General features: G+C 38.5%; 3 protein-coding genes across 4 annotated transcripts; 2 read left to right on the top strand and 1 right to left on the bottom strand.

Annotated features, from left to right (window-relative positions):
- Positions 1–7: 7 nt before the first annotated feature.
- Positions 8–3,728, bottom strand: bccip (BRCA2 and CDKN1A interacting protein). The gene is made up of 7 exons (XM_005736491.2): positions 3,514–3,728; positions 3,156–3,230; positions 2,988–3,068; positions 1,977–2,066; positions 1,673–1,860; positions 907–1,075; positions 8–687 (listed from the first exon to the last, which is right to left on the bottom strand). Exons 1-7 carry the CDS (start codon positions 3,652–3,654, stop codon positions 517–519), a joined length of 915 nt encoding a protein of 304 aa, XP_005736548.1. The 5' UTR covers positions 3,655–3,728; the 3' UTR covers positions 8–516.
- Positions 3,729–3,900: 172 nt separating this feature from the next.
- uros (uroporphyrinogen III synthase) lies at positions 3,901–7,147 on the top strand. 2 transcript variants are annotated; one of them, XM_005736492.2, is made up of 10 exons: positions 3,901–4,058; positions 4,513–4,584; positions 4,672–4,755; positions 4,846–4,942; positions 5,078–5,152; positions 6,008–6,082; positions 6,189–6,272; positions 6,403–6,488; positions 6,563–6,661; positions 6,760–7,147. In XM_005736492.2, the coding sequence occupies exons 2-10, from the start codon at positions 4,522–4,524 to the stop codon at positions 6,880–6,882; spliced, it is 786 nt and encodes a 261-aa protein (XP_005736549.1). In that variant the 5' UTR covers positions 3,901–4,058; positions 4,513–4,521; the 3' UTR covers positions 6,883–7,147. The 2 variants fall into 2 exon arrangements, with proteins under 2 accessions (XP_005736549.1, XP_005736550.1); XM_005736493.1 differs by lacking the exon at positions 3,901–4,058 and adding an exon at positions 4,078–4,218.
- A 373-nt stretch (positions 7,148–7,520) lies between these two features.
- Positions 7,521–11,006, top strand: mmp21 (matrix metallopeptidase 21). The gene is made up of 7 exons (XM_005736490.1): positions 7,521–7,660; positions 7,795–8,690; positions 9,220–9,359; positions 9,465–9,606; positions 9,740–9,997; positions 10,087–10,259; positions 10,701–11,006. Exons 1-7 carry the CDS (start codon positions 7,521–7,523, stop codon positions 11,004–11,006), a joined length of 2,055 nt encoding a protein of 684 aa, XP_005736547.1.
- Positions 11,007–14,375: the final 3,369 nt, after the last annotated feature.

Genomic DNA, 14,375 nt, shown 5'->3' with positions numbered 1-14,375 from the left:
GTTGTAAATGCCAGTATACCTTCACATCCAAGGATCTGATTTTAAAGCTGAAATACGTATGAAACAACTTGCTCAGAATAACTGTGCTTTGCTCATTTATCTTACAAGGAAAGTCTGCTCTTGAAGGGATGAAACACGTAGCTGAATGTTAAAAACCACATACCTACAGTGTTACAATACCACTCATTTGCTCTGTAGCCATTACTCCCATTCTTCTGTTTACCACAACTTAACACCAAACTCATCTCATTTTGAAGTCTTCCTATAAACACCTTTGATATGCAGTTGCATGTAGTTTCTTCCAGTATTTAAGTATGTGATTATTCCCTATGTCTTTACAATTTGTACAAACTGTCTTTAAAATTTCTAAAAATGGGTAAACTATCACCCTACATATTCTAAATATGAATACACGCATTCCTAAAGTCAACTGTACAAAAATTGAATATACTGAATGTTTTTCAGAAGCTTGAAAGCTGTCACTGTGTCCATAGGTGTCTTGGTTTATTGTGAAGGTCACACTGATAGATATTCTTTGAGTTTCTCCATGATGGCAGGCATTCTGTCTGTGGGTATCAGCATCACAGTCCTAAAAGGCTTCATGGGCACGTCCGTAAATGACCACCTCCCACTTAAACAGGAGTCTGCCTCTTCTTGGACTGTGTAGTGGAACTTCAAGATGGCTTGCTGTAAGGCAAACACGGACCAGGCTTGAAATCAGAGTATAAATATATTGAATAGGTTATCAGATGGCTGTTTAAATAAATATTTATCTGAAGTTTGACATGAGTTAACGAAATGCTGTATTATTACCCAGATACTGTTAAGTAAGTAGCCCTGTGTATAATAAATATTTAGTTAAAACCTTGAAATCTGTGCAGGTTTTTTTTTCCCCCTCCACTTTACCTCATAAAAGAATTCCTCCTCTGCATTGACAAACATGTATTCCTCTTTGGGAGCTCCTCCTGTGGCTGGGATGCTCTTGGTCTCTTCTCTACAGGTCTTGCTGATAATCAGGCAGTAGTGGCACCTCCCACTGGGCTTATTTGTCCTCTGAGCTTCAGCGATTTCTTCCCTAAAGGACCGTAACATGAAAATCTTTTAACCCACACAAATGGATGTTTTTCCTAGTTTCTATTAAAAATAAATACAGAATGGAATCATTTCCAAATCTCACCACCATATTTTATTAATAGAACACAAAACATCAAATGTTTCATAAATAAAAAAAAAAAGTATTTTGAATTTGATGACCGCAACATGTATTAAAACGTTGGGATGAGAGCAATAAAAAGGTGGAAAAGTAAGTGGTATTAAAAAGAAAAAGCTGGAATCATTTATAGCCAATTAGGTTAACTGGTAAATATCAGTTCCCAGATGTTCAACAGTTAAGAGGGGATCCTACACTATAGTAATCATGGACCTGTCCCAACATTTAAGATGTGTTGCTGCTAATATATTTCATGCAATACTAAAAAGGTCTCAGTTTAAACATTTGATATATTTCATACATTCTACTGTGAATAAAATCCTGATTTATAAGATTTGCAAAGTATTGCACATGTTCTGTCTTATTTCAATGTTTTCAAACACCATCCTGACCATCTTCTACCTGCTCTCACCCCAATAACAAAACACTAAAGATGGAATGAGAAGGTAAAGCAGAACTTACTGGAGCTGTTTGTGCAGTGGAAGGGCAATCTGTGGAGGCACATTGATGAAGCGCTCACTTAGCAGCAGCCCCACAGGCTTGCTGTTATCATTAAAGATCTTCTCCAGCTGTTCTGTCACAATATGAGAAGCATTCTTCTCACACTGATCCACAATCAGCTCCTTCACCTCCTCCACACATTGTACACCCTGTGAACAGTTCCAGACGTAGGTATGACAATTTATATTAAAAAAAAAACAAAAAAAACCCTGACATATTCCAGCCCATTCAAGACTAATTAGTTTTAGTTTGCTAGTCATCTGACCTTTCTCTCTGTGAGGTTGAGCATGGTGATGAAGCCAAACACTTCATCTGGGTCGTCATCATCGTCGCTGTCTTCGGGCACCTCAGCTTGCTGGAGCATAGTAGAGAGACAAGTAAATAAACAGCTGCTCAGAAATGAATGTGAATGAGCATGAATGTCAAGCTTGGGTTTTAAATTATTTCCTTTTCCTGGTGGAATGATTGCACAACATACATCTTTTAAAAAAAGAAAACACTTGGGTGCACACATTTGAATTGATTCAAGCCTAATGTTGCCATCCACTTTGTATAATGTAGCAATGCTGTTAGCAGCAAAGCAGCTCCAGAGCATCATGCTGCCACCACCATGTTTGAAAGTATAGTGTTCTTAGGTTCAAAGGATTCTCTGTGGACAGTGAATTGACGCTGGTGTTCCAGCAGTTTCCAGTTCACGGCTTGAACTTTGGTGGTTCCTGAACATCCAAAACAACTCATCTCAGGGTGACAGTTTAGGTCTTTGTCCAGATCTTGGCAAAGTTGTCCCACATTCGAATAACTGCTCTGAGTATTGCTGTTAAAGATAAATTACCAGTTGTAGTAAATAATGATTACAAATAAGATAAATAGGCCTTGGCCTCATCAAGTCAAGACACTGTATAACCTTCAACACCCCTAATCAAAAAAAGATAAAAAATGTATGTATGTATGTATGTATGTATGTATGTATGTCCGTCCGTCCGTCCGTCCGTCCCTCATGTTTGCTTCTGATCCCATTTGGATTAATAAAACTCCAAAAGAAATTCAAACATGTACTCCCAAATGCAGTTTTTTAAGTCATTAAGATGTGTGCAGTAAGCATTGTTTGCATTAAGATGAACAGTTCAAAGAAATCACTGAAAGCCCAAATTTTCATGACACATTTCCTTGATCATGTATGTAAACTTCTGAGCACAGCTGTTTTTGGGTTGAAACTGGAGAAATAAACAAAAATAATGAACAAATCCTTTTTATATTTAACTACCGAGTTACTCACCTTGACGACACTTCCAACATGATTTTGTTGGATGATGATGTCTGTCATCTCTGATGTATTCACATGAGCTTTTAAGAAAAGCTGGATCCAAACATAACAGAAATGACGTCAGTGACAGCTGCTTGCACACAGTATTTGAAACGTGAAATAACAATAGTGAACCCAAACCTGCTGCAGCAGCTTCTTTATGCCGTTGAAGTCATTGTCTGAGATGGTGTGAGCTTCAAAGTCTACAACGACCTCCTGAAAGCGTAGAAGTCGTAATTGCAAGTGTTATTGTAACCCATACTCTGATTAGTTGTGCGAAACTTTCCGATATGAGTTTCACAAGGTTAACTTATTACAGCGTATTCAAGTACAGTATCTTCGAAATAACATTTTCTAGTATATTAGTTATTTATTTTCTCACATGATTAACCAAAAAAGTATTTTCATGAGCATTCCCGTTCACATTAGCCCTACTGCTGACTTAGCTAACTAGTTAGCAAGGCCATGCCTCCCTTCTAAGACGTGTTTGTTCTTTTACCTCATTAATTTCCTCATCTGACGCCTCACTGTCCTCTTCTCCGGAATCGTCTTCCTCCTCTGGATTCTCATCGGAGCTGTTGTCACTTTCCTCGGGTTTTTCACCAAAACCTACTGCCCTTTTCTTAGCCAATGAAGCCATGCTGCAAACTTAAAACACACGTGTCTACTAAGTGGGCGGGGCAAAGACTAGCAACTATCGGCTACGAAACTAAAACTCTGAAGCCGCCATTATGGCTCCACATATACACGGCTTGCCGCTTATTAAATCCACCTTCAGAGCTTCAATGTCGGCTTGTCGCCTGTTGGTGAAATGGAATAAACCATTCTATAAAACGGGGACGAAAATAAATTCAGATGCCCCCGAACTCTTTGTCACGTGTAGTAGATATTAATTTAAATTATTGATACTATATTTTTAAATTAAATAAACACATTCTTGTAATATTACTTGTAATACGATTATTTTACAAGGTTAGTAAATTAGACAGTGTTCTGTCTCCCCTCCTCGACCGTGGATGATGAAAGTCTGAATGAACACTAGAGGTACATAAATTTTGCCTAATATTTCGTCTTTTTCACCGTTTGTACTTCGTGTCACTGTAGCTATACGCGGATAAAATATTCGCTTCTATCACACTTTATCACAGACAGGTTCTGTTAATGGCTACCGTAGATAGTCTGTCATGCACCGTGTCTTGCTAGGGTAAACAAGAACACTCTTACGGAAGAAGACACTAAACATACACTTTCAACTAAAATGGCCCATTCGCTTAATTTATTCGCTGTTTATGTACAGTCTTATGATCGTGACTCAACAACAGTCTTATCAGCATGTGACCGTTTTAGGGTGTAACGTTGCTTAACGTGCCTTCACACCCACTGTCCTCAGTGTTTTTGTAGCTTTAAGCCTGTGACTTTACATTATTGCAGACCTTAGTAAACCTATTTTACCTTAGTTTGTTCGGAATTAACCATCTTTGTTATTTTAATAATCCAGTGTTTCAAGATGCGTGTATTGCTGCTTAAAGAACCAAAAGATGGAGAGTCTGGACCTGATCCCTATATTAAGGTACACGCCCTTTACAGTTAAATCAACTAACCTTTAACCAGTTTCTTAAAATTTGTCAGTTGAACAGTTATTATTTTCACTCCGAAGGAGCTGGAATCACGAGGACATAAAGGAACCCTACTTCCGGTGCTGTCTTTTAAGTTTGTGTCATTAAACACTTTGACAGATAAGGTAAATTGTTGTGCCATTGTCCTTTTATTAATTCGTTCATTTTAACAGTTTGCATATTCAATGGATTTATGTATTTGTTGCTTATTCCAGCTTTTCCAACCAGAGAAATACGGTGGGCTCATATTTACCAGTCCAAGAGCAGTGGAGGCTGTAAGGATGTGTTTGGAAGCGGATGAAAGAAGGGAAGGTGATAAACATTACTTTTCTCCAAGCTTCTGTATATCATTGATATAAATGACTTTTTTTGGTAAAGATCTTAAAAATATAAGTTAAGTTTGTGTAGTACATTTCTGTAATGCCCAGTGTATGTTGTGCTTTTGAGAATGGCACAAAGCAGTGAAAAACAAATGGAACACCAAGTCCATCTATGTGGTTGGGAAGGCCACCGCTTCATTAGGTGAGTCACATCTATGGACAAAGGTAATTTCTCCCAGAATCCTCCTTTGCGTCTTGAGCTCCTTGTAAACTTGTGCTAATTGCACCAGAGTGTGTCGGGCACCTGGTGCTCATAGTGATGTGTGAAATGCTTTGTCTACCTTCAGCCATTCGTTATACACAAGTGACAGTTTGCCGTTAGTGATTGTTCTGTGTCTTTACAAAACAAGCAGGTGCAACACTTTCTACATGTGTGCTTTAGCTTCTTCTTTTCAGTAACATTTGACAGTGGGTTTTTATTTTGAGTCTCTCAGTGAGCTTCTAAGTTAGTTATTGAATTAGTTGAAACCATTGAATGTGTTTTCACTGCCACTCTTATGTCAGTATTTAGCAGACTGTGCAAAAGTATTGAGCCACCATCATTTCTTTGTATTTTACTTCCAAGGACTCAGACGTCCTTGTAATTTTTCAAAGTGCTCTTGAGTTACTCATCCAGGCTTTCAGAAAGTCTTTCAAATTTGTCTTTTGACATTTGCTGGTTTTTCCACTTATTTTCAATCCAGGCTTTGTACTGTGCCATTTTCAGAGGAATGTGGTTTGGTTGTTAAGCCACTTAACACTGGCCTATGAATGCATCAAGTATAAAAAAATGCACCCAAGTCAAGGAATGAACAATTGTTGTGTCTACACATAGCAGATGACTTAGAAAAGACTAGACCGTAATGTCTTTTTAGTGTTTTCTGCTTTTAAAAACATCGCTGCGCCTATTTCCCATTTTCTAGCAAAATATAAAGAAATGTGGGGTGGTTCAAGAATTTACCACATTACTGTAAAGCTTATCAATTTTTTTCCTTTTCATGATTTTTATCCCATACAGTACAGAATCTAGGTCTGAACCCTTTGGGAGAGGACACAGGGACAGCAGAGGTGCTATCACGACTTATTATTGAACGTACGGCGTAAATTTGGAGTCTCACATTCCTCACAGTTTAATTTTAATAGTAATTTTATGATTGCTCTTATTACTCATATGATCTCACGTATAATTCCCGTCATAGGAGAGGCCACCAATATCCCACCGCTTTTTTTCCCCTGTGGCTCAATCAAAAGGGAAGTCTTGCCCACGGCTTTAAGGGAAAATGGTAAGCATTCCCCCTGTTGTGCCTGACAATTAAAAGTCAAGGTGATAAAATTCCCATTGGGATTATTCTAATTATAAAATAATAATTGCACTATCTTTATCACTGTTGGGATCTGTTTCTTTGTTTCCAGGAGTGCCCCTAGAGACATTAACTGTCTATCAAACAGCAGAGCATCCCAATCTGGAGAAAAATCTAAAGAACTATTTCACAGAGCAGGTAAAGTGTCATTCTTATTGTATTTATTTATTTGTTTCAATATAGCAGCTGTTCATTTGTTTGTGTGCTTATAGGGCATTCCAGCAAGCATAGCTTTCTTCAGTCCATCAGGAGTGAAGTTTTGCCTTGAAGTGGTGCGGAGGCTCTCGGCTGAACAGCTGACTCAAATAAAGGTGCATCTTCCTCACAGTCATACACAAATAGATTTAAATAATGCATGAATCTGAAGTGCTTAACATAGCTTTACTCTCATAAATGTCTTTGTTTCCAGTTTGCAGCCATAGGGCCTACTACACAAGATGCAATAGCAGCAGAAGGCCTTTGTGTCAGCTGCACTGCAGAAAAGCCAACAGCTGAACACCTGGCGATAGCGATAGCTAAAACTCTGCAGTGACCAGCTTTTAAAATCCACCTGCCTCATCTTTGGTGTTTGTTGTTATTATATATGTAAATATGTACTGTCATTTGTGTATTTTACTGCTTTACTGCTCATCTTTATTGTTGTTGGACACATGATTCTGCTATTTTTGCACTGAAAGAAAAAAGTTATTTTTTGCAGCACCAGAGCCAGGAAAGTCTAAGATAAAATTATAATTTGCTTTATATGATGTAAGAAAATGACTGAGAAAATAAAAGGCAATCATTGTGATAATATTGAAGGTTTTGTCTGTGGTAATTGCTTGTGTGTGTTTTTGTGTTTCCTGTTCAACACAGTGCTTGCAGGGGTCATCCCTGTCTTTTACTGTCCACATGAAAGTGAAGGTTTTAACATCTTTCCACGGATCAGCTGCAGTCCATTTAAAACCACTGAAGCTTGTATAACATAACCACAGAGAAAGAGTCAAATTGAGCAGTTGTAGATTGTAAAAGTTTACTTTTCACGCAGAGGTGAAGAAAGCAGGTTACATCTATAGAGTCACACCTCTGAGGGGTGTGGAGAAGCAAAGGATTTGCTTATAAAGCAGCGTTGCTCCTCACTCGTCATCATCTCATCTTGCATATAGACCCGGGAGTACACCGCTAAAGGCCACGATGCTGAATTTAATCCAGCTGATATTTATGTTCTTTTTGACCAACATTAGCACAACTGATGCAGAGAAACTTTTCCATAATCGGGATCATTCTGATACGCAGATACTTAATTCTCACAAAGCTCAGGCTATAACAGACAAGTACACAGCTGAGGTATATTGTTTTTTTTTCTTCTTTTTTGACTTCCTGTGTTTCTCAAACGTCAGCATCCATTTAACCAGACACAGGATTTGTCTAATGTAACCCGTGTCTTGTTTTAGTTATTTCTCTCTAGATATGGATTCATCAAGCCAGTTAACTGGGAGGAGGTTCGGTTTGAGGATTCAGACACCTCTTTCAGTGGTGACTTCCTCGGCGATCTTCAAGCCACAATCCAGGAGGGAACCTCAGCGTCTTACTCGAGGGCTGCTCATCGAGCTGGTGATCAGCAGGGCTATAACCGTCAAAATGAGAACCAAGCCTTTATTTCAGCACTTAAAGAGTTTCAGAGGGTTTCAGGTCTGCCTCTTACAGGAGTGTTTGATGAGGCCACCAAGTTAGCAATGAACAAACCAAGGTGTGGAGTCCCTGATAAAGAGACTGGTCTGACCATCCCTGTCATCACTACAGCACCTCAGAGCAGTGGTGACTTTGATTTTGAAAACAGTACCACTGAGACCAACAGGAACAACACAGCAAGTGACATAATCAGTGGCACTTCTTTAGGTACTGCAAATTTCTCTGAAGACGACATATTAAATTTTAATGATACAGACGGTGTGTTCACAGCCATTTCCAATGACACCAGCATGAATTATACAACGGAGCTTTTAAAGATCACTTCCCTAAACAGCTCGCACGACAGCAGACCGGGCAGCCAAACGGGGAATATCAGTGCGAACGCGCATCCGAGTGAAGCAGTGAGACGCAAGAAGGAACCTCTCGCAAGTCTCATATCCAAAAGCAGGCGGAAGAGAGATTTGACTCCAACTGGCCACATGGCTTTTTCCAAGAAGGTGTTAAACTGGCGGCTGATAGGAGAAGGCTACAGCAGCCAGCTGACTATTGACGACCAGAGATACATCTTCAGACTGGCTTTCAGGATGTGGAGTGAGGTGTCGCCACTGGAATTTGTGGAGGATACACATGCCCCATTGGAGGATGTTGACATCAAGCTGGGATTTGGTACAGGTGGGTTTTAGTCAATGTTTATGAGCTTCATTGCAGCATGAAAGCTACTTTTGGCTGCTCCTTTATTCACAGGGGCCACAGCAGGTAGCTCCGCATGTCTGGTTTGGCAGAGATTTATGCCAGATGCCCTTCCTGACACAACCCCAAAAGGATTTGTGTCTTCTCCTGAGATGACACTGGGGATCTTTCACTTGTTAGGTGGATATGTAAATCACTATTTTTATGAATAAAATGTGGAATGTTTAGATTTGATCTTTCACATCACTAGTCTGTGAAGGTTAATTTCTCATTTCAGGATAAAAAAGTTAAAGGATGTTATCTGCTTGGCCACATATATGTTTAAGACTAATAAAGCATCTGTTAATGAGGCTTATTAAACACAAAAACTAAGTAAACCACCAGCAGTCTTCTTAGACTGGCCCTTCTCAGGGTCATGTGTATGTATGTCTGAAGAGGATCATTAATGTTTCCACTGTACCTCCTTTTTGTGCCAAATAACATATTGCATCGTTGTGAAATTCTTTCATAGGAAGGCATCTGGGATGTAATCAGAAGTTCGATGGCACTGGTCAAGAATTTGCCCATGCTTGGTTCCTGGGTGATATACACTTTGATGATGATGAGCACTTCACAACTCCCAATGTTGGCAGTGGAATCAGCCTTCTCAAAGTAATTATATTACTGCACGATCAAAGGAACTGCCAGATTGAAATAATTCCAGTGATTAACAACGCATTGCTCTAACAACGCCTTAAAAATATTAAACCCGTTCAGGTAGCAGTTCATGAGATTGGCCATGTTTTGGGTCTACCTCACATATATAGACCCGGATCCATAATGCAGCCCAGCTATCTACCGCAGGAGTCCAGCTTTGAAATGGACTGGATGGACAGAAAAGCTATACAGCAACTCTATGGTACATGGTTACAGCACCATCTAGTGGTTACTTATACACTCTTAGAGAAATGCACTTTGCTGTATTTTTGCCCTAATTGTCTGACGCAAACCCTTTTTTTTGCCCCACCTGTTGTGCTTGCATTTGACACCAGGAGGCTGTAAAGGTCGGTTCAACACGGTGTTTGATTGGATCAGAAAGGAGAGGACACCCTATGGGGAGGTGGTGATCCGCTTTAACACCTATTTCATGAGAGATGGCTGGTACTGGCTGTATGAGAACAGAAATAATAGAACGCGTTATGGTGATCCAGTTCCGCTGCAAACTGGCTGGCATGGGATCCCAATGGATGGAGTAGATGCACATGTCCATGTCTGGTCCAGGAGAAGAGATGCTGTATATTTCTTCAGAGGTACACTAAGTGGAGAGTTATACTGTTTGAAAAGAGTTAGTGAACAAATGAATACTTGGTGAAAATGTAATTAACTTATTTATCTACAGGTACTCAGTTCTGGAGGTATGATAGTGAGAACGACCAGGTGTTTGGACAAGACTCTGAAGGCCACCATTATCCGAGGTTAATCTCTGAAGGATTCCCAGGGGTGCCAAGTCCTATTGACACAGCCTTTTATGACAGGAGGGACTCCCACATCTACTTCTTTAAAAACAATCTTGTAAGTGCAATATTACCTGGCTGTCAGATATTATTACACTGATACAAGAGCAAAGACATGAGGTTCAGTAAGAAAGTAAATTAGGAAATATTCATGAATAATGCTTAAATGACAAGCTGGAATGATGTGGTTCGATATTAAAACACACAGACCATTATACATTATACATTATTTAGACTTAAAATGTGGCTTAGGCTTAATGGTCATTAATCAAACAGTTTCCATCTGTGGTTTGCAATCTAGCAATACCGATTAGCAGAACATGCAGATATAAAAAGCAGAGTCCTGGAGAAAACCCAAGCTAATTAATTGTTTCTTAGGATTATGAGGGAATGTCTTCAAGCAAACAAATGCACTAAAGTTCCTCTGTGAATTGTTTGCATTGTATAATTGAATTGATTTCTGCATAACAAAAAAAAGAGCAATTATCTCTTTGAACAGGTGTATGCATTCAGCATGGAAGCCAACAACTTGGCAAGAGGGTTCCCAAAAAACATCAGAGATGTTTTCCCTCCTGTGGTGAACACAGACCATCCAGATGGCAACATTGACGCTGCCTACTTCTCCTACACTCACAATGCCATCTTTCTACTCAAGGGCATACGCTTCTGGCAAGTAGTGGGCAGTCGTGATCGCTGGCGACGGCCCTTTCTGCCACGAAATGGCCTGCTGCCACATAAGGAGGTGGATCAGCATTGGTTTGATATCTGCAATGTTCATCCCACTGCACTCAAACTAACCCGCTGAGAGTGTTGCAGCAGAGATGTGATAGAGCTTGCTAAAGTTTGCATATGTGATCTACTGATTTCGTTTTATGTACACATATTGTCAAGCTGCAATAACTGTCTAATTTCTAGGAGACAACAACAATTTTGAATTTTGTTGGCTAATTTTCACCGAGGTGTGTTATTTATATGTGTAACAGCTGCTCTTTCATTCCTTTTCTCTTTTTCGGAGCAGTGCTGAATGCATTCTGCCACAAAAACAATCCTAAAGGACTTCCTATTATTAAGATATTCAGAGAATACATGTATGTATAATGTAGATAAAGCCAATAAAGGTTTTGCTGAGCTGCTCAAAATGATATTTGATGTGCTTACTGTAAGTGCACTGTGTAGGAAAATGCTTTCAAATGGCAAATGTGCAAAATAACATTAAAACAGGCTTGTGCGTACTGTGAAGTGACTTCTTATGTCACATGTAATCTTAAGAAAACCTCTAAGAAGATTTGTGGTATTATGAGTGTATAAAAATAGAATTTTGCTCAAAGTGGAAGAGCTGGTTTCTGGGTAAAATTACAGATTGAAAGCATCTTTCCTTTGACGTAACAATATTGAAGAAAAAAAAGACATCAGATTTGTATCCTCGGATTGTTTCTTTTTGGTACAGTATGTGCCTGGAAGGGATACAACATTATTCTCTCAACTTAGATTGATGATCGAGGTGTAGATATACAGTACTAGTCCCTATTGGCACGACTGGATGATTTGATAATTCTATATTTGTACGAAACTCTCAATTCCTGTAAATGATACTTGTAGAAATCCACATCTGCCTGTAGGCATGAAAGAAAGAACGAAAGAAGTGACCTGGAAGCCATGAAACTTCGTCTTTATTAAAAACCCTTAAAAGTTAAGAGCAACTCTTCTACTACAATAGGGTTTTTTGGCTGAGGGAATCAGATAACCCCTATCAATAACAACCTGGAGGTGGTGGAAAACAACTATCGAGACATCGTATTTTTGAATGCCCTCTCATTATGTAAGACACACTATCAATCAAAAGAGAGCCTTTTGAAATGCGCACTGAAGTAAAACGATTGAACAAGGTGCCACAATACTGTTATATTTTATAATAATGATTTGAGCATGATGCAAAGAAACAGGCATTGATTCTGTAATCAATATGTTACTTGAAGACACTTATTAATTCAGCTCATCTTAAGAGATTAGGCTCCTGGTGGGCCCCAGATAACTAGCATTGTGCTGCAGGCGCTCTATAGGCTATATTAATAAATTAAAGTAGAAATCAATTACAAGCAAAGGAACAAAATGTTGCGGTAAGTGGAGCTACATAGAGGGTTATCATGGGATGATGAGTGTACTCGCACAGCTATAGAAGGAGCTTCTCTGTCTGCTCATACCTCTGCTTGTTTTTTGAGATAATGTTTTGTTTTTTCTTGTAAGATTAAAGAGATTTCTGTGATTCAACAGGATTAGGCAACATTTTAGTGATTATTATAAACACGAACTTCATATTTAAAACGCAAAGTTAAAGAAAATTAGAAAATAGTATTTATTAAAATACTATATTGTAATATTAACAATCAAGAGAAATCACTTACATATACCCAGGGTATTGTTGTTTGAATAAAATCCGCTTTTATTCTGCAAATCTCAGCATAAAATATGGACACAGGAATGTTGAATTCAGTACATAAGATGATGCAGTGCAGTGCAGCCATTTGATCTGTTTGTTTATCCCATTATGAGGCACCATACACCTCCTCCATCCTGGAATTTCACATGCAGCAAAATCCTAAATACAAACTGTTATTCATGCATTCATATGGTCCCCAGCAGCTCACTGATCTGTGCTTTTGCACTGATGGTACTGCCGTTGAAACTCCCTTCCCTACACCTCGGGCCTCTTTGAATGCGACTATGATAAATGAGATCAGTCATGCTGATGAAGCTGCAGCAGCCCCTGAGAAATACAAAAACCTGTGTCGTTGCAATTCACATGGGAGGCACTTTAGAAACTGGAGAATGGGATGAAACTCCCGCAGCACATCCATACACCGAAAATCCCCAAACTCTTCCAAGACATAAAAATAACTTTGAATACTGTTGCCTTATTTATATGTCTCCAAGGGTTTTTTTTTTTCTTAAAACATGGAAATAAATGATTTCTGGTGTTATTTCAAATGAGGATCATACAATTATGTGTTTTTGCATTTGTCAAGGGATTAGTTCAACAAGCTGCTGCGTGTAGGTTGTGTGTTGCATTTAAATGTAGAGATTTTTGTCTGTGAGTGTTTTAATGATATCCTTGTTGTCCCGTGTCTGGGGTTGAATTAATAATGAGTGCAGGAATTTTATCACTGTTAGTGTGTTCATAGAAAAATAACAAATGTCACATCTTGTTGGAGCGAATGGTAAATACAGTCTCTTTAAAAATGGGCTTTATATTAATTCACCCAAAAATCTTTCGTGTCCAATTCACCACCTTCCCTTGTAGAACAAAAGGCTCACCAAGTTGTAGCCTGATTAGAAAAAATAATGATAAAGTATTGATTGCTGTCATGGACCTTTTGAGCTTTTGTATAGTATTTTCTTATGGGTTTTTTGCTTGTTTGTTTGTTTGTTTGTTTGTTTGTTTGTTTGTTTGTTTGTTTGTTTGTTTGTTTGTTTGTTTGTTTGTTTTCCATTGGGGGGGAGGGGGGGTAAGTTTAAGCTTCTTTATTCTTACTTTTGAAATGCAGTTTCATTTTACCTTTTGAGTTTCCCTGTTTTGTGTGTCTTACCTTCTGTTTTACATCCTGTATCATTATTTATGGATTTACTTCACCTGCCTCTTCTTCCCCAGCTGTTTCCATTCTCCCTTATTACCCTTAAGTGTATTCATAGCCCTGCCCTTCCCTTCAATCCTTTGTCAGAGTGTCTGTTTACCTTCTGTTGTGTGTGCGCTTTGTGCCTTCTTTGGGATCTATGCCCTTTAGTCTTATCTGCTTAACCTTACAGTACCTAATACCTTTGGATGATAGCTCAGTACTGACTTAGTATTTTGCTCAAGTACAGGTTTAATCTTCTTAATCTATTTATTCTACTATTATTATTTATTTGAAAACTTGTATTTCTTATTATTTTGCAGATTAATCATATTATTATCAATTAATCTATCAAGCAACATCTCAGGAATTAAAACTGAAAACAGCTGAAATATGAAATAGATAAATGCACATCAGTGATTTTTTATTTACCAGTAACTATGATCCATTGATCCAAAATAATTTAGGTTTTATTAATCTGGAAAAAAAAAACCTCAATTGTATATTATAAATATAATTTGGGGACTTTTAAGCGGTGCACAACAGTTAAGCTGCTTAAGTATGAT

Source organism: Pundamilia nyererei, unplaced genomic scaffold (assembly GCF_000239375.1).
Source record: "Pundamilia nyererei isolate P.nyererei 1_Seehausen unplaced genomic scaffold, PunNye1.0 scaffold00069, whole genome shotgun sequence".
Lineage (NCBI taxonomy): Eukaryota > Metazoa > Chordata > Actinopteri > Cichliformes > Cichlidae > Pundamilia > Pundamilia nyererei.
Note: the sequence above shows the minus strand (reverse complement) of the source record. Positions and strands in the feature narration are given on the sequence as shown.